The sequence below is a fragment of the Silene latifolia genome, chromosome 11, assembly GCF_048544455.1.
Source record: "Silene latifolia isolate original U9 population chromosome 11, ASM4854445v1, whole genome shotgun sequence".
Taxonomy (NCBI): domain Eukaryota; kingdom Viridiplantae; phylum Streptophyta; class Magnoliopsida; order Caryophyllales; family Caryophyllaceae; genus Silene; species Silene latifolia.
In genome coordinates this window covers 113,115,576-113,136,604 of record NC_133536.1, presented here as the reverse complement: position 1 = coordinate 113,136,604, position 21,029 = coordinate 113,115,576, and the positions used below count along the sequence as shown (strand labels likewise).

At 38.8% G+C, this 21,029-nt stretch overlaps 1 protein-coding gene across 1 annotated transcript; it reads right to left on the bottom strand.

Annotated features, from left to right (window-relative positions):
• Positions 1-5,709: 5,709 nt before the first annotated feature.
• Positions 5,710-6,246, bottom strand: LOC141613817 (uncharacterized). Its single transcript, XM_074432562.1, has one exon. The coding sequence runs from the start codon at positions 6,244-6,246 to the stop codon at positions 5,710-5,712; it is 537 nt and encodes a 178-aa protein (XP_074288663.1).
• Between the last annotated feature and the right edge of the window lie 14,783 nt (positions 6,247-21,029).

Genomic DNA, 21,029 nt, shown 5'->3' with positions numbered 1-21,029 from the left:
ACCATTAAAGTGAACCTCCTTAATTAGTAAGTCTCTATAGGAGCCCCTGGGGACACACAGTTTGTTTCCCTTGAATAGATACCCCTCCTGCAGTGTGAACTTGGACCCTGGACTGTTTGGATTGCCTTGCAAAGTTAGCCAATCCTCCATGAAATCCTGATCATCCTTGTAGAGCTCCTTCATAAACTCAAACCCCAACACTCTTTGCTGGATTGTGACTAACATAGAGTGCCTCCTAGAAAGTGCATCTGCTACAACATTGAGTTTTCCCTCTTTATGCTTGCTAGAAAAATTAAAAGATTGGAGAAACTCAACCCACTTAGCATGCCTGGCATTTAGTTTATGCTGACCATTAATATACTTCAGGTGCCTCATGATCAGAGTGAAGAACAAAGGGCTTTGGTTTTAGATAGTGGCTCCAATATATCAGGGACCTGACCAATGCATAAAACTCTTTGTCATATGTTGAGTAGTTAAGCTTGGCTCCATTGAGTTTCTCACTAAAGAAGGCCACTGGATTCCTTCCCTGAATGAGCATTGCCCCTATCCCTAATCCACTAGCATCACATTCCACCTCAAACAATTGATCAAAATCAGGCAATGCTAGGATAGGTGCCTCACACAACTTCTTCTTGATAAGTTCAAAGGCCTGCTGAGCCTGTTCTGTCCACATAAACACTCCCTTTTTCATTCCTTCAGTCACAGGTGCCATGATTGTACTGAACCCCGTGATGAATCTCCTGTAAAATGATGCTAAGCCATGGAACCCTCTCACTTCAGTGATGGTTTTAGGAGCAGGCCATGACCTGATAGCTGCAATTTTCTCTTGATCCACAGCTATGCCCCTCTCAGTTATCGCATATCCCAAGAACTTCACCTCCCCAGTCATGAAGGAACATTTTTCTAACTTTCCAAACAATTTATGCTCCCTTAATTTCATAAACAACAATTTCAGATGCTCCAAATGTTCAGGTTTGGATTTGCTATATACTAGGATGTCATCAAAGTATACAACAATAAACTGACCCAAATAAGGTCTCAGTACTTCTGTCATAAGTCTCATGAAAGTGCTAGGAGCATTAGACAGGCCAAATGGCATCACAAGCCACTTATAGAGACCATGTTTGGTCTTGAAAGCAGTTTTCCATTCATCACCTTCCCTTATCCTTACTTGGTGATAGCCTTCTCTGAGGTCTATCTTGGAAAATAGCTTAGCACCACAAAGTTCATCGAGCATATAATCCAATCTAGGAATTGGAAAACTGTATTTCACAGTGATATTGTTGATTGCCCTGCTGTCAATGCACATTCTCCATGTGTCATCCTTTTTTGGAACAAGGAGAGCTGGAACTGCACAAGGGCTCAAGGATCCTCTAACCAACCCCTTGGACATGAGCTCTTCTATCTGTTTCTATAGCTCCTGATGTTAGAAATCTAGATCTCTTTATATAACATATTCATATATGTTCTAATTAATTTAGTCATAAAATTAATTACTAATCTTATGCATGCAAACTTAAATAAGAAGAGATAAGAAGATCAATTTCTCACCATATAAATTTCGGTCAAATGGGCACCAACAAGATCTCCTTCTTGTTAGTTCTTGAGCTTTCCAATAATGGATGAACAAGATTCAAGTTTAGAATCTCTCCTCTTGATTGCACCCAAGACTATCCCATATCTCTACTAAACAATATGTGCTAGATATTTATTTAATAGTATACCTTAAAATTGATTACTAATACTCATATATTACATTAATAATTTTAGTAATCTTTTATGAACAATTTGGATCAAAAATCTCATGTTTTGATGAAGATAAAGAGAGAGAAAGAATAATGCATGAACTTGCATGTGGTAATGAATGAATGAAAATAAGAGAACTCATATTCTCAAATAAGAGGAGGAGGAGCACGGTTGGAGGAGACAAAATGCCAAGGATGACATCTTTTCTTTATGCTTTTTAACTTCTCCAAATTGTAGGCATGTAAGTCTACTTAGTGTAGGTGTGTAAGCTAGTGTAGGTTAGCCATGATTAGGTCATTTTATCTCATAAAATAATTCACCCACTAACACCTTCCACCTCCATTATTTCGGTCCATATACATAAAATGGACTACCATTTTATTTTGTCAATTTGTCATTTGTCACACAATATGTCACATGTAGTATGATACATGTTATTAATTAATTAAATGCATATTTATCACATAAATATCATTTTATAAATTAATTAAATTACATTCAACAAATTGACTAGTGATACTTGATCACATAAATAAAATGGGTCATTTGATTATAATTCACAATACCTTGTAATTATAATTAACCATTCATTCCTATCTCTATTGTTTCTCAAACAATAAATAATTTTAGTAACAAAGCATTTTATTACTAAAATAAATCTTATTTAATCCCATTACAATAAGATATATATTCTCTCTCACAAATCGAATTGTTCAATTTTAAGGAATTGATCAACTTGCATCGTCATACAATTAATCAACTTTATAGATAAGGGCATCATCCTTTAGGTGTGACCTTAAGGGATCAACCACCACCGTCCCACGACTGTAACGTCAAACTCTAGCAAGCCAATCGTTACCGATTAATGTTGATCAATTGACTATATAATTGAATCATCCCTTACGTATTCTTTATATGAGATTTAATAATGATATTTAAATCATGTGATCGCACTATTGTTGAGGACACATTTCCCAACAATCTCCCACTTGTCCTCGACAAGTGTGCGTCACCAATTATCTTGTCCTATTACTATCTCCCACTCAATGCAAGGTGTCTTCGGGTCGTACTTGCAAGTGATCATATCGAGAGTGATTTCCTCGATCTGGAGAATAACTGATTGACCGGATTTATCTATCATAGATACCTTCCGAGCGTGGCCACGCATTTCCAGTTCATTACTCCTCGAGTGGCCCTGAGATATTGTTTTAACCCCGACAAGGGGTGGACAATTCCTATCGCACTTATTCCCTTCGACTAGCCACAACCATCATAACCCAAAATATGCCCATTTGACCCCATTTACGAAGGTCGTAGTAACACAAATCAAAGTTAATCTGAAACTGTGCCATCTTAGGCGAACAGTCTTTAGTCAAAAGAATCGACTCATCAGAATACTATAGTAGCTCTCGCCACGACCAGGCTTTATAAATTTGCCAGAACTCTATAAGCGGTCACTGCCCAACAAAGTGTTCCTAACAGTCTGCCTATGTGATCGACTAGTCATCTCACATGACTCTATGGCACTTGAACTTGCCATCAATCGCATCACACTCTAGTCACTTCGAGACGTCACCTCATACAAGTGACTATGGGCGAATACAATGCTAATCCGTGTTCACTTTAACGGGGTTCAATGTTGTCTCTACAACCCGTTTGGATGTAACAAAGTATAATAAAAGAGTTTTAATGTAAAACTCGAACGACAAATGCGATTATCACATATGAATAGTCAATGGCCTGATTACTATTTCATGTTCTATAATCTAATTTGATCTTGTATGTAGTTGTTCATTTCAATTCAATTAAAATGACATGACTCATCATGTTTAGCCTTTGAGAAGGCTTTGGTTAGTAGGTTTTATCAACTTCTTGTACCTTACTCAACCTTACTACATACTCGTTTTCCTTTGTAATGTATACATTTGCATCACAAAATTTTAAGTACATTGTCGAGATCCAATCAAGACATAGGCCCTCTAGCCTAAGAATAGCTCCCACTGTTTTCACAAAGGTGTGGGGACTCATCTTCTTGCACATCTCATGATTGCAAGTGTACTCAATTTCCGTTATAAATATCTCTCATTGTTCTTTATTGCCTAGAACGATTCTAGAAAATCTATTTCTTTAATAACATAGCCATAATGGTATCTTAACCATCCTAATGTGTTTTGATTATGGTTTTGTCGGAAACCATGCGCAATCTCAATTGTCAATTGTCACTTGTGTAACACCCTTACACAAAATTGCATCATAAACACTTTGCTTCACTTCCTTAATGTTTCTGCAAGCACTTAAGGGTAATCTTTATGGCTTACTTGATAAAGATTACTTAAATTCGATTTTGAAAACAATTCATCATACTCAAAGTATATGAAGTGTTATACATCATCACTTATTTAATTGATCCGGCAGCGGAAGCAAATGTAATCAATCAAATATGTTCAATTTAATTGAACTAGTCATGAATCTTATCAACGTAAGACTTCTTATTGATGCTAATATCATGTGGATTTATCTTCATAAATCTGGATATTAAAGATGTATTATAATACTCCAAAAGTCTTAAATCATTCTCAATGATCAATATGTCATCCACATATAAGACTAATTAAAATTTCCGTAACTCCCACTAAACTTCATGTATAAAAACAACTTCTCGACTTATCGAGAAATGTTTTATCACATGACCAAAATGTTGATTCCAACTCATTGTTGTCCTACTTAAGACCATCTCTTAAGTTGCACATTATCTTAGGATTGCAAGAATCTACAAAACTCAAGACATGTATTGAATACATTCCTTCTAATTGAAGAAGTGAGTTTTAGATTCACTCGCTGTGTATTTCATAATAATGAAACACAATTCCTAAGAAGATCCAAATAGACTTAAGCATTTCAACCAGTGCAAAACTCTTTGCCACCAATCTTGCTACGAAATTTCTCTTTATTAGTGCAAAACCCTTTGTCACTAATCAAGCCTTTTTATTTCGGATTTTCATGGCTCTAAGCCTTGTATTGAGTTGTGACTTAAACACTCTTATGTAAGTCATTTGTTGATTACTTTCCAGAAGTAATCAACTTGAATCAAACAATTTCTTTTGTAAGTTACAAGCTCTTTTCTTTCTTAAAAGTAGCATGAATTCATCATCTTTAACAAGTGACGAATTTAACCTCCTAGGTTTTAAAGAAACAACGTCTTACACAAAACGTCTCATGTAGCCAAGAAAGACCAGTTTCTTGCGACATATAATTCTTTGTGGCTCTTGAATAATTTCTCCCACTCTGTCTTCTAGAAATAAACTTGTATTTTAGAAAGACAGCTTCACGAGCCGCAAACCCGTCGTACTCGTGATAATTGAAAAGGGGAAAATGAGCATTTGTTTCTTGTGAAAACTTACAAACATGGTACCCTCATGATGCGTATACGAAGCGGAAGACTTAATTGTTTTGTTTTTGGGTTTATGTTGTGCAAAAGATAAAGGATATTTGTTTCGATTCCTTGTGAAGAGACCGAAAACAATGGGATATTTGGTATCACTAGACCTATAGTGATAACAATGGGGAATTACTCGAAACGCGCGTCAAGCAATTCAACTTAAATCTGAGCACGTCCTTAGTTCAAGGCAAGACTCGAAATCATCGACTCTTTGAAAAAGATTGAAACAACAAGTTTCTCTCTCTAAAAGGTTTTTACTTCAACTTGGATGATCTACAAATGAGGAGACTAGGTCCTTATATAGGACAAAAGCCTTGGCCTCCAAGTAAACATTAAATGCTAGTTTGTAAGTTCTAGGATGATTAGATGCATAGAACTTACAACTTAGACTCTTTTGTCAAATCTTATTCAAACTATGTTGAAAAATGCAAAAATATAAAATTGGGTTCTTCTCCCTTGGTGCCGCCACATTTCGGCCCTCTCCCCTTGTTCCCATGTGATTTTCCTTTTGTTCCCACACGGCATCAAGGGGTGTGCGGGTCTCGAGCTTCAATCGCGCATAATACCTCTCTTTTACGCAAACCCATCCAATTTTCATGCATAAAAAATGTATTACTCGGGCTTGGTTTTGTTTGGTGCTCTATGTCGAGCACAACTTCTTCCATTGGGTCCATATCCGCGTCATCTCCTCCTTCTTGAAAAGGAATTGCCCTCAATTCCTTGATTCCATCGTCGTCGATGTAAGGAGATAGGTCCCCGACGTTGAAAGTGGCGTGCACTCCATATTCTCCGGGCAACTCGATTTCGTATGCGTTGTCGCCTACCTTTGATATTACCTTGTAAGGCCCTTCCGCCCGCGGCATGAGTTTGTTTTTGCGTTTGTTTGGAAAACGCTCCTTCCTTAGGTGTAGCCACACGAGGTCTCCTTCGCTGAAAGATCTTGGCCGGCGGGTTTTGTTAGCTTGGCGCTTGTATACTTCATTAATTTTCTCAATTCTTGCCCTGACTTGATCATGCTGCTTGATCATTGACTTCAATTTGGACTCCGCATCCTTGTGCATGAGTTCATCCTTGGGTAGGGGAATGAGGTCTAGTGGCAAATATGGGTTTATACCATACACGACCTCGAATGGGGAGTGCTTTGTTGCATAAGTTGGGGAGCGGTTGTATGCGAACTCAGCGTGAGCGAGTTTCAAATCCCAATCTTTCTCGAGTTTTGCTCACCGGACTTGCACATTGTTCCCAGTGCGATTTGTATCTCTGTTTGTCCGTCCGTCCGAGGATGATGAGAAGTCTTGAATAAAAGCTTGGTCCCCACCCTTCTCCACAACGTTTTCCGTAAGTAGCTTAGGAACTTGGAATCTCGATCGGAGACGATTGTTCTTGGGATCCCGTGGAGTCGCAAGACTTCCCGAAAATACAAGTCTGCCACATTGCTGGCGTCGTCGGTCTTGTGACATGCGATAAAATGGGCCGTCTTCGAGAATCGGTCGACTACTACCATGATCGCATATTTGCCTCTCTGTGTTCGGGGTAACGCCACAATGAAATCCATGGATATATCTTCCCAAGGTCGGCACGGGATAGGCAAAGGTACATACTCCCCAGGTTGGAATTTGCTTTTGGCCATGTGACATGTGACGCATTTCCGTACTATCGCTTGCACGTCTCCTTGTAATTGTGGCCAATAAAAATGTTCCTTGAGGATATCCACAGTTTTGTTTACTCCAAAATGTCCCCCAAGTCCACCTCCGTGGGCTTCTCGAACAAGGAGTTCTCGGATCGGGAGTTTTGGGACACAAAGTCTGTTACCTTTGAAAAGGAAACCATCTTGAGTAATGAATTCCTCATGAGTCCCGTTCTTGCAAATCTTGAAGACTTCCCCAAAGTCGGGGTCGTGCTCGTAGGATTCCTTTAATGCCTCGAATCCCAGTAATCGGATATCGAGTACCGTCAATAATGAGTATCGCCGTGAGAGAGCATCGGCCACCACATTACTTTTGCCAGTCTTGTATTTTGAGGAGAAATGGAAGGATTGTAAAAATTCCACCCACTTGGCATGCCTTGAGTTCAACTTTTGTTGCCCATTGATATGTTTTAACGATTCGTGGTCCGAATGCAGGATGAAATGACTTGGTCGGAGATAGTGACTCCAATGTTGTAGGGCCCTTACGATCGCATAGAATTCCTTGTCGTCGTAAGTCGATAATTGAGCCTGGCCCCGTTCAGTTTCTCGGAGAAGTAAGCGATGGGTCGCTTTCCTTGCACTAGCACGGCTCCAATTCCAACACCGCTTGCGTCACATTCGACTTCGAACGGGCGGTGAAATCCGGAGTGCCAACAATGATGCCTCACAAAGTTTTTGGATAATCGTTTGAACGCCTTTTGAGCAAATGAGAGTCCATACGAAAGTTCCTTTCTTTGTACATTCAGTGATAGGGCTAGCGATGGTGCTAAAATCCCGAATGAACCTCCGATAGAATGAAGCAAGTCCGTGAAAGGATCGGACTTCCGTGATGCGATTTTGGGAATAGGCCACGATTTGATTGCCTCAATCTTGGATTGATCGACGGAAACCCCTTCCTTAGAAACCTTGTATCCAAGAAAGATAACGCTCTCGACTAAGAACGAGCACTTCTCCTTCTTGCCATAGAGTTGTTGCTCCCGAAGTGTGTTGAACACCTTACGAAGATGTTGGAAGTGATCATCCTTGCTCCGATCAGATCAAGATGTCGTCCAAGTAAACGACTACAAATCTGCCTAGGAAAGGCTTGAGTATTTCGTTCATGAGTCGCATAAAGGTGCTTGGAGCGTTTGTCAAGCCGAATGGCATAACCGTCCACTCGTATAATCCATGCTTAGTTTTAAACGCAGTTTTCCACTCGTCCCCTTCTCTCATCCGAATTTGGTGATAACCACTCCTCAAATCAACTTTGGAGAAGATCTCGGCCCCATGCAATTCATCGAGCATATCATCAAGCCTCGGAATTGGAAACCGATACTTGATAGTGATGTTGTTCACAGCTCGACTATCGATGCACATTCGCCACGTTCCATCCTTCTTTGGGACAAGTAGCGTAGGGACGGCACACGGGCTCATGCTTTCGCGCACATAGCCTCGCTTCATTAGTTCTTCGATTTGCCGCTGTAACTCCTTAGTCTCCATCGGATTGCACCGATAGGCGGCTTTGTTTGGCAAAGGAGCTCCAGCGGAGGTCAATTTGGTGTTCGATCCCACGAATAGGTGGTAACCCAAATGGGTAGTTCCTCGGGAAAACATCCTTGAACTCCTCCAAGAGCGAGGTTAATCGTCCATCCTTGCTTCCATTGCTAGGAGTCTCATTGACCACCATTAGGTAAACCTGGTTGCCATTGACAATAGCCTCGTCCACTTCTTTCTCACTAGCGAGCATGGCCATGCTAGTGGTCTTTCCACGCTTGGCACTCATGGAACGCACTTCACCTGGCGCCATTTGTTTTAGGGTAATTCTTTTTCCTCTACTTACCAACTCGTATTCGTTGCTTCTACCGCGATGCACCACATCCCGGTCATACTGCCAAGGTCGTCCTAATAGAACATGACATGCATCCATCGGTACAACATCGCATAGGATGTCGTCGTTGTAAGATCCCATGGTTAGTGCCACCTTTACTTGCTTAGTGATTTTCACCTTATTCCCGTCATCCAGCCAATGCAGGGCGTAAGGCTTTGGGTGAGGTGTCGTGGGTAGTTTTAACTTCTCCACCATTTCCTTTGAGGCGACGTTGGTGCAACTGCCTCCGTCAATGATTAGGCTACACCACTTGTCTTTCACTTGGCACTTGGTGTGAAATATTTGACTTCGCTGCTCCGTTTCAAGGGGCGAAGTTTGGACTTGCAAGGTTCGGAGAACCAAAACATAGTCATAACTAGGAGCGACGTAATCCTCGACGTTCTCGGCATGTGCCTCTTCCTCTTCTCCTTCTAGATTAAAAATGCCCTCGGTTCTTTCTTCTTCTTCGAACAGCTCGTCACGACATTCCACGGCCTCTCTTAGTGTGATGGTTCGTTGATTCGGGCACGCATTTTTGAAATGTCCAAACCCCTGACATTTGAAACACCGAATCTGTGTGTGGCTATTCTCCTTTGAGGCGGGTGGTTTGATAGAAGCACTGGAGGTAGGAGTCGTCTTGGGATCGGTGGTATTTCCCGTTGTGCTTGTCCTCGAGTTGTGCTCATTCTTCCAAGTCCGGCTATTTTCACCATAGGTGGTTGCCACCTTCGTCTTTCCTTGTGCCTCCACCTTGAGACACATACTACACAAGGTATCGAAATCTGAGTAATTCTGTAACTCGACACCATGGACGATGTTACGGTTTAAGCCTCGTAGGAATCGCGCCATCCTTATGTCCTCATCTTCCACCAAGTCTCCCATTAAGGCTAGATTTTCAAATTCGTTGATGTAATCTAGGACACTTAGCCTTCCTTGGGTAAGATCGGTGATCTTACGATAGGTCGTGAGCCTATGCGTTGCGGGGACATATCTCTTCCGTAATTTTAGTTTAAGCACGTGCCATGATGTTATTTTTGTTTTGCCGGCTCGAACTCTCCTGGTCTTAAAACTGTCGTACCACAATGAAGCCCCATTCCTTAACTTTAAAACAGCGTATCTGCAACATTGTTCATCATCGAGATCCTTAAATTCAAACATCCGATCCATTTGTCTTTCCCACTCGAGATAGACCTCGGGGTCCGTGCCCCCCGTGAACTCGGGTAGTTCACTGAACTTGAATTCTTCAATGGCTCGTTCTCGTCTCGGCACCCACTTGGGATCGTTTTCTTGTAGGTTCCTCAAAGCCTTTTGAAGATTCTTGAGAAAATTGGGATCGTCGAAATTCATTTTGATGTTTTTTTTTAAAAAAAATTTCGAAACTCTTTCTCTCTTTTTTTTTTTTTGAAGGTGAACAGTACCGTGAACAGTACCGTGAACAGTGATTTTTGTGTTTTTTTTTTTGTTCAATTCGTGCCTTCAAGATCCAATCGATTAAACCTCAATTACCTCGCCGAGTTTAATCTTTGAATACCAAGCGCGTTGGATATTCAACTATCAATTGATTGGGACCTCCTTAGGACCGTCTTGATTTTTTTTGGGGTGATCAAGAGCCGAAGCTCTGATACCATTTGATGCGTATACGAAGCGGAAGACTTAATTGTTTTGTTTTTGGGTTTATATTGTGCAAAAGATAAAGGATATTTGTTTCGATTCCTTGTGAAGAGACCGAAAACAATGGGATATTTGGTATCACTAGACCTATAGTGATAACAATGGGGAATTACTCAAACGCGTCAAGCAATTCAACTTAAATCATGAGCACGTCCTTAGTTCAAGGCAAGACTCGAAATCAGCGACTCTTTGAAAAAGATTGAAACAACAAGTTTCTCTCTCTAAAAGGTTTTTACTTCAACTTGGATGATCTACAAATGAGGAGGCTAGGTCCTTATATAGGACAAAAGCCTTGGCCTCCAAGTAAACATTAAATGCTAGTTTGTAAGTTCTAGGATGATTAGATGCATAGAACTTACAACTTAGACTCTTTTGTCAAATCTTATTCAAACTATGTTGAAAAATGCAAAAATATAAAATTGGGTTCTTCTCCCTTGGTGCCGCCACATTTCGGCCCTCTCCCCTTGTTCCCATGTGATTTTCCTTTTGTTCCCACACGGCATCAAGGGGTGTGCGGGTCTCGAGCTTCAATCGCGCATAATACCTCTCTTTTACGCAAACCCATCCAATTTTCATGCATAAAAAATGTATTACTCGGGCTTGGTTTTGTTTGGTGCTCTATGTCGAGCACAACTTCTTCCATTGGGTCCATATCCGCGTCACCTCACCATTTCATATCACATATGATTCGATTTAGTGGAAAAATAATTTAGACAAAAATGATAAAATCCCCAAAAGGATCAAGTAACTCAAAGTAACTTGATCGAAATCCAAACCATATCGAATAGCGTTTGATTTCTTATCCAACCACACATTATCCCATAATGCGTTCTAAGAGAGATTAACTTGTGATACTATATCACATTTCTTTTGGCTTATATCAAAGTCTTCACTTTGATAATCCTATCACGACTAAATCGTGATTCCTTGAACTCTTTGAAATTCTTCAAAGATTTCTCTATTTACCTTATTAAGTGAACATATTAGCGTCAACTTAAATCGTTGGTAAAAGAAAATGATCAACCTATTATGGATCAATGATTTATAACCTCGATCTCCTTTTCAACCAAAAGGCACGAGACATCTTGCTTTGAATACAAGATACGCATATACCATTAACAATCTAATGGTTTCAAGAGTACTCGACAACTCTTTGCGTTCATCATTCCAAAATTTTAAGGTTTAATCTTGGGTTACCAATTTGAGTCTTGCATCATCTTTATGATATATTATTCTAGTTTGGTTTAGAATATTATCACATTGATAATGGGCTAGCCATACATCAAATTGTGGTGTATAGGGTCACAAAAATGAAACCTCTTTTGTTTCTTAACAAGTTTGTTATCTTATATAGAGTTTATGTACTTAATAGTCACAATTAAGTACAACTTTAAATCCAAAAACTAGATTGAGTACACAATTACTCTATCTCTCGACATTATTGTTGCTAGTCGTCATATTCTAATCATCTTATGTGTCTAACATAATGATGAAAACCTCCACTGGTTTCTAATATTGACGAAGTGGTACTAGCAAAATTTATGTTTAATCAAATAAACATTTAAAGAAGAAGGTCCCATTAGATGTCCCACAACTAACTTGTTGATTCTTCAATAATTTGGGGTAGTTTCCTTTCTAGTGTCCAACATTTAAGACAGTGGAAACTTTATCGGTCGGGATTGATAGGTTTAGTATAGCTATTCTCAACAACTTTACTTTTAACATTACCTTGTATCAATTCCATTATTATCTTTACTTCTTGAACCTCGTCCTCATCTTAACGGTTTAAGAGAATGCTCCCACTCATTTCAATGAGTCTTTGCTTTGAGAAGCAAAATTGAATTCACGAAGATTACTCTTCATTTGTTCGTTTTAGTCTTAAAACTTTCATTGAAGTGGTTGCGTTATTTTGGTCAATTACGAATTCTGACAAATCTAATTACCAAAATATTTTATCGCTTCAAGGTACTTATTTCAATTAAGTATATGAACAACAATCCATTGTAAGTAGATGTGTTAGTCAAGAATCAAAAACCTATTTGATAATGAATAACCTTTATCTATACTCTTTAAAAGAGATCCTTAGCAATGGTTTATTTGAGGTTTTAGAAGCAAATTCATATTTGTCTTTAGTTACGATGTTTTAGTGGAGGTTTTGAAAAATCGAAATGATATCGTATATGAATTGTGGTAAAGAAATAGAACAATATAATAACGGAATAGTGGAAAACTTAACATTTATCGTTTTATTAATACTTGTAAATAACAAGTAAAGCATTTACATAGTGACCTCTACCTAACTATGATAAATGATTCCGAGATCCAAATTCATATTAACTTGGGCACGGGATAGCCGATGGAACCCTTATCAATATAACTCGGTGGACTAACTCTTTAATCGATTCTACTTTTAGAACTCTCGGTCGATAAAATTACTCTAATATTTATCTATAGCCCGGAACACATGCGACTACGGTCACGAATACTTCCGTTGAGCTCAATCCAAATTTCGAATAAATGTGTCCATGATCCAAACCCACATTAACTTGGGCACAGGATAGCCGATGAAACCCTCATCAACATGAATTCGGTGGATAGACATTTATCACCCACTTCCCCTACGTAACAAGGTTTGTACGCCGGGATGGCCGAGTGCACTCCCTCATGAAATAGGTTTTCATGGTTTCTACTTTTTGGTAAGGCTATGTCTCAATTATTTATTTTTAGCGAGAGGTCATGTCAATTTATTATCTATCACATTTTAAGTGAACTAAAGCGGTGAACTACGATAATTGTAATTGACACGGTCGATAAACTCGATAAAAAGATAATGCATGTTTTAGTTATGACGATTTAGCGACGCATGCGACATATAAATAAAATGCAAAGCATAAATAAAATAATCCTAGTATGGCCTTCCTAAAATAGAAAAACTATTTAACTATTACATATTCGGAAACCAACTCCATTGGTCCCTTGAACTTCGGTTGAGGCACGCATCTCGAGGTAACACTGTCTTTATGTATCACCTTCTTGAGTGACACCGTCTTTATGGAACTCCGGAATAAATAAATTACATAACAAATTACATAATTTCCTATTATACATTTGTAATTAAAATAAAAATAAATCTATTAAATTACAAAATGGTGATACGAGATCACAATAAATTACAACCGAATCGATATTCCCATACATTTCGGGTAATACCAATTAAAAAACTAAGGCCATACTAAGTAAAATTACATAATTCAAAATTACATAAAATAAAATTATGACAATCGAAAATAAAATGCAGCATTATAATATGTATGAACATGCCCAATTTTATGCTAAATCGCCTTTAAGGTGCCAATATCTTATATTACATGGTTTTTACGATTTGCGTGATTCAACGTTTTATAATCACAAAAATTACATAAATTCATATTTATGCACAAGTTAATTACCCTAACTTTTTAGGACTCAAAATTAGTCTTCACTAACTATTTGACTATAATTAACTTATATTACTTAAAATTGTTCATTAATGGACTCAAAAATTACAATAAAATGCTATAAACTTCAAATAAATCACAAAAATTTCAAATAAATTCAAAATTTGAAATTTAAACTCATGAACATTCTGGAAAAAATACCATGACACTCATAATGTTCAAAAACTTAGGTTAAAAATTTCAAAGTTATCGGGAAAAACAATGTTGCGGTTTATCGGATTTATCAATAAAAATCATAAAAACATGAGAAAAATTATTGATGCAGGAGCATTGATGGAAACTGAAAATGAAGTGCTACTTAGTCGAAATGCAACTCATTTGGTCGAAGGCTTCAAGATTGGGTCAAGTTATTTGACGATGCTCACTTGGGTGGATAAAGGCCCAGAAGTGCACGGTTAATCCAACCGTGTAGGTGTACTAGCTAGTCCAAATTATTAGTATTATGATGCAGGAGCATTGATGGAAACTGAAAATGAAGTGCTACTTAGTCGAAATGCAACTCATTTGGTCGAAGGCTTCAAGATTGGGTCAAGTTATTTGACGATGCTCACTTGGGTGGATAAAGGCCCGAAGTGCACGTTAATCCAACCGTGTAGGTGTACTAGCTGGTCCAAATTATTAGTATTATTTAGCTAATTAATCTATTACAAATAAAATTAGGAAAGCCTAATATTTCCTAATCCTAGTGAAGTCTTAGTTGTTCTTTTTTTTCCGATTATTTGTTTCCTAATTAGTTAAGGAAACTAGTTTGCTTGTTGTCCAAGTATGATTAGGTTTTAGGTTACTATAAATTAAAGCCTTGTAACCTAATAATATTCAGATTACAGAAATACAATAAAACTTCCAGTTTTATGCTTTATTCGTCATTCTTGCGAGATACACGAACCAGGCCTTGCGAGGTTACCCTGAGTGCTTCGAGTGATTACCTTGCGAGGTATTGAGCGAGATTCACTTATCTATCTTGTTCTTTTGTCAATTCACGTTTTTACCTTCTTCCGTTTGCCTATTTAGTTCGCTTTGTTTTTACGTCAATTCCACAAATGGATCATAACAATTCCATTGCATAATTTCTAACCTATAGAATTCGCCTAAAACCTACTAATTCTATATCAAAGTGTTACCAGAGCTGAGGTTTTCGATTTATTGCTTAATAAATCAGTCTTGGGAGAAGATGGTGAATGGAGAAGGAGATAAACCATGGAAGGAAGATATGGATGCAATTAGGGCGAGATTGGCCGATTTCTTACGTAGTAAAGAGCATAGCTACGGATTTAGCCGAAAAAAGAAGAAGAAATTGAACGGGTGAGTCGGACACCCAATCTGAATCTGAAGATGACGGACAGCCAAAATCAACCAAAAAAAGGAATGATGATGATAGAGGCCTGAAACTCGACATTCCCGAGTTTAACGGAGATGGAGATGCTTTGAAAAATTCTTGGATTGGATTCGTCGACAGAGAGAGGATCTTTGAGTACAAAAATTATGATGAAAACAAGCAATTCAAGGTGGCTACCTTAAAATTGACCAAATACGCATCTTTGTGGTACGAAAATATGAAGAGGCAAACGTAAGAAGGATAGGAAGCCAAAAATTGAAACATGGGAGAAACTCAAGAAGCACCTCACAAAGAGATTCCTTCCTAGAGACTATGAGCAGGACAATTATCTGAAACTAACATCTCTGTCACAAGAGAGTTCAAGTGTCTCTGATTACATAAATGAGTTTGAAAAGATGAGTATCGTATGTGATCTAGAGGAAAAGCAAGAGTTGAGGACTGCACGATTTATTCGTGGTCTTAACACTAATTTGGCGCAAAGGGTGGAAATTCAACATTATGATAACTTTGATGATGCTTGCAGATTGGCTCTTAAATTTGAGAAGCAGGATAAGAGCAAGAAGTCCTATACTCGTGACTATTCAAAGAATTCGAGCACATACTCGAAATCAGCAGCTACCACATCTAGTAGCAAGGAACCACGACATGAGGATCCTAAAGATAAAGGAAAAGGCACGGTGGTGGAAGCTAAGGAGACACGGTTGAGGCGTTGCTTCAAGTGCCAGGGATATGGGCACATTGCCAATGAATGTCCGCAAAAGAAAGCTCTGACAATTCAAGAATTGATTAACTTAATTCCAAATTTCGTTGTCCCATTCGAATCGGGGCCTATTGATGTCGAAGATGAGAGTGGTGGGGAAGAAGTACATGAGGTGGAGCCTTACAAAGGACGAGGAGAAAGGAGCATTGGTGCTTAGAAACCTCCACACCGAGGTCGCTCAAATCGAGCACGAGCAAAGGGAGCAATTGTTTCATTCCCGTTGTAAGGTAAACAGACCATTTGCACTCTTATTATTGATAGTGGCTCTTGTACCAATGTTATAGCTAAGGATGTCGTTGCTAAACAGAAATTGCCTACTAAGAACCATCCTAAACCATATAAACTACATTGGCTTGATGGGAATAATGGGGTTATGGTAAAGAAACAGGCTTTAATTTCTTTGCAATTGGGACCGTATAAAGATGAGATATTATGTGACGTAATCCCGATGAATGCCTGCCATATTTTGCAAGGCAGACCGTGGCAATATGATAGGAAGGTGGAACATGACGGACGAAGTAATGTTTATGTTGTTTCTAAAGGGAAAGCTAAGTATCATTTGAAACCATTGTCACCAACCAAATATAACAAACCTATTGCAAAAGACAGTTTGTTTTTAGATGCAAACGAGGCCGAGGAGGTTGTGGCGCGAGGGGAACCAAAGATACCTATTGGTTGTTCGAGAGGTGAAAAAAATGGAGAGTAATGATGCGAGGATTCGGGAGTTATTAGTTGAGTTCAGTGATGTGTTTCCCGACGAGTTACCTGATGGGTTACCACCGAAGAGAGGGATTGAGCACCAAATTGACTTACTTCCAGGGGCTGCGTTACCTAATAAACCAGCCTATCGATGTAATCCTGAAGAGGCTAAGGAATTATAGAGACAAGTGCAAGAACTGATAGACAGAGGATATGTGAAAGAAAGCTTGAGTCCGTGTGCTGTACCAGCTCTTTTGGTACCAAAAAAAGAGGGAACTTGGCGAATGTGCATAGATAGCAGAGCCGTGAATAACATCACTATTAAATACCGTTTTCCTATGCCAAGACTTGATGATATGCTAGATGAGCTATCCGGTTCATGTGTGTTTTCTAAACTGGATTTGAGGAGTGGCTACCACCAAATGCGGATTCGTGAAGGGGATGAGTGGAAGACCGCTTTCAAAACGAAACAGGGGTTGTATGAGTGGCTTGTCATGCCGTTTGGATTGTGTAATGCACCTAGTTCGTTTATGAGACTCATGAATGAAGTGTTAAGGCCGTTCCTTAACAAGTTTGTTGTTGTCTATCTTGATGACATTCTCATCTATAGCAAGAGTGAAGAAGAGCACAAGTTCCATCTTAGAGCTGTATTTGAAGTCATGAGAACGCAGAAGCTGTATGGTAAGCTCGAAAAGTGCACTTTTATGGTGTCAAGTGTTGTTTTTCTTGGTTACATTGTAGGAAAAGAAGGAGTAAGCATGGACCCATCCAAGGTCGAAGCTATTCAAGCCTGGCCGATGCCTAAATCCACGATCAAGTCCGTAGTTTTCATGGTTTGGCATCGTTTTATAGACGTTTTATCCAGGGGTTTAGCTCAATTATGGCTCCAATTACCGAGCTAACCAAGAAAGGGGAGTTTGTTTGGACTCCGAGTGCTCAAAAGGCATTTGAAGAAGTGAAGACAAAGTTGTGTTCTGGACCTGTTCTAGCGCTACCCAACTTTGAGAAATTATTTGAAGTCGAGTGTGATGCGAGTGGCGTTGGGATTGGTGCCGTGTTGATCCAAGAGAAACGACCCATTGCTTATTTCAAAGAGAAACTTGGAGGTGCAAGGCTGAACTATTCAACCTATGACAAAGAGTTTTATGCTATTGTACGAGCATTGGAGCATTGGAGTCATTATTTGCGTCCTAAACCATTCGTGCTACATTCTGATCACGAAGCTCTTAAACATATTCATGGACAGCAAAAATTGAACATAAGGCACGCGAAGTGGGTCGAGTTTTTACAATCATTCACGTTTTCATCCAAGTACAAAACAGGTAATTCTAATATTGTAGGCGATGCGTTATCCGGAAAGACACTGTTTGTTGGTTGAATTAGATGCAAGATTGTTGGGTTTTGAGCATATTAAAGAATTATACAAGGCTGATCCGGCGTTTGCTAAAGAGGTGATTGAACCTACTGGACTTTATACAATGCAAGACGGATTTTTGTTTAAGGGAAATCGCCTTTGCATTCCACAAGGGTCCATTCAGGAGTTGATTATTAGAGAAGCTCACGGAGGAGCTTTGGCTGGTCATTTCGGTTCGAATAAGACTTATGACATTGTAAGTGAACATTTCTATTGGCCCAAGATGAGTAAGGATGTCCAAGAAATTGTGGGCAAGTGCGTTGTGTGTCGAAAAGCAAAGAGCTCGTTTGTCAAAGGGTCAGACACGCCTTTACCCGTGCCAAAAACAGCCTTGGAGCGAAGTGAGCATGGATTTCATACTTGGTTTGCCACGAACACAAAGGGATAAAGACTCGATCATGGTTGTTGTTGATCGGTTTTCAAAGATGGCTCATTTTATTCCTTGTCACAAGACGGATGATGCTACGAATGTTGCTGATTTGTACTATAAGGAGGTAGTTCGTTTACACGGTATTCCCCTTACTATTGTCTCAGACCGTGATGTGAAGTTCCTTAGTTATTTTTGGAAGACTTTATGGCGTTTGATGGGTACAAAGTTGCTTGTTCAAGATTTCGCACCATCCTCAAACAGATGGGCAGACGGAGGTCACTAATCGTACTTTGGGGAGTTTATTGCGTGGCCTAGTGAGCAAGACTACGAAGGATTGGGATACTAAACTTGCACATGCTGAATTTGCGTATAACCGGACTCCATCGGTGACTACGGGCGTGCTCCATTCGAAATTGTGTATGGCATTAATCCATTTTCGCCTATTGATCTAGTTCCAATTCCGAAGAAAGACCTTATGAGCTTTGAAGCAAAGGAGAGGCAGGCTACATTTCTAAGGACTTGTGAGCAAGTGAGAGCCCAAATTGAGAAATCGAATGCTAAATACAAAGAGAAGGCCAATAAGCATCGAAAACAGCCCGTGTTCAAAGTAGGGGATCTCGTGTGGCTTCATTTAAGGAAGGAGCGTTTTCCAGCTAAGCGAAAGAACAAGTTGATGCCGCGAGCAGATGGCCCATTCAAGGTCATAGAATGCTACGGTTCGAATGCTTACAAGTTGGAATTACCAAGTGAGTACGGTGGTGTGAGTGCAACGTTTAATGTTGGTGACCTGTCCCCATATCTCGACGATGACAATTTGAGGTCAAATTCTCAAAAAGAGGGAGAGAATGATGCAGGAGCATTGATGGAAACTGAAAATGAAGTGCTACTTAGTCGAAATGCAACTCATTTGGTCGAAGGCTTCAAGATTGGGTCAAGTTATTTGACGATGCTCACTTGGGTGGATAAAGGCCCGAAGTGCACGTTAATCCAACCGTGTAGGTGTACTAGCTGGTCCAAATTATTAGTATTATTTAGCTAATTAATCTATTACAAATAAAATTAGGAAAGCCTAATATTTCCTAATCCTAGTCAAGTCTTAGTTGTTCTTTTTTTTCCGATTATTTGTTTCCTAATTAGTTAAGGAAACTAGTTTGCTTGTTGTCCAAGTATGATTAGGTTTTAGGTTACTATAAATTAAAGCCTTGTAACCTAATAATATTCAGATTACAGAAATACAATAAAACTTCCAGTTTTATGCTTTATTCGTCATTCTTGCGAGATACACGAACCAGGCCTTGCGAGGTTACCCTGAGTGCTTCGAGTAATTACCTTGCGAGGTATTGAGCGAGATTCACTTATCTATCTTGTTCTTTTGTCAATTCACGTTTTTACCTTCTGTTTGCCTATTTAGTTCGCTGTTTTTACGTCAATTCCACAAATCGATCATAACAATTCCATTTGCATAATTTCTAACCTATAGAATTCGCCTAAAACCTACTAATTCTATATCAATTATATTCATCAACTTTTCAATTTTAGATCTGAAAAAAGATAATAAAATGCAACATGTGACGTTTTTCCTTAGTCATGAAGTATGTTTTAGTAATTATTCACTAATAAAGTCTCTATTTATGCTCTTTTTCATCAAAAAATCCATAAATCATGCATGAAGACTTAATTATAGCCTATTATTTTACACACATCTTGTAAAATTGCATGTGACAACATACTAAATTTCTATGACCAGATTCGAAATATTTCTCATATTAACCTATTTTTCATCTAAATCCGATTTTTATCATGAAAAATCCATTTTTCGAGCATAAGAACTCATAAAATTATGAAAATTTCCAGATCATCTAAAAATAATATATGTGAAAACATATCCAAAAACCACTGGAAAATTTGAAGTACTATTTGTCCTTGTTCATTAGTCCTTATGACCAATTGTGTGAACCATTTGTCCGTGTTCTTTAGTCCTTGTGAATCGTTGTATAACCCATTTGTCCTTGTTTATTAGTGCTTGTGACACGTTGTGTAAACCATTTGTCCTTGTTATTGTGAGTTGTTGTGTGAAAAATTTTTCCTTGTTCATTAGTCGTTGTGACTCATTGTGTGATTTATTTGTCCTTGTTCATTAGTCCTTGTGATTCATTGTGTGAACCATTTGTCCTTGTTCTTTAGTCCTTGTGAATCGTTGTTTAACCCATTTGTCCTTGTTTATTAATCTTAGTGACTCGTTGTGTAAACCATTTGTCCTTGTTCATTAGTCCTTGTGACTCGTTGTGTGAACCATTTGTCCTTGTTCTTTAGTCCTTATAACTCGTTGTTTAAACCATTTGCCCTTGTTTATTAATCCTTGTGACTCGTTGTGTGAACCATTTGTACTTGTTCATTATTCCTTGTGACTCATTGTGTTAACTATTTTTCCTTGTTCTTTAGTCCTTGTGACTCGTTGTGTAAACCATTTATCCTTGTTCATTAGTCCTTGTAACTCGTTGTGTGAATCATTTGTCCTTGTTCTTTAGTCCTTATAACTCCTTGTTTAAACCATTTGCCCTTGT

Bases quoted from the DNA above. Each gene is read 5' to 3' on its own strand.
- LOC141613817 (XM_074432562.1), bottom strand. From the start codon at position 6,246: ATGCACAAGGATGCGGAGTCCAAATTGAAGTCAATGATCAAGCAGCAT.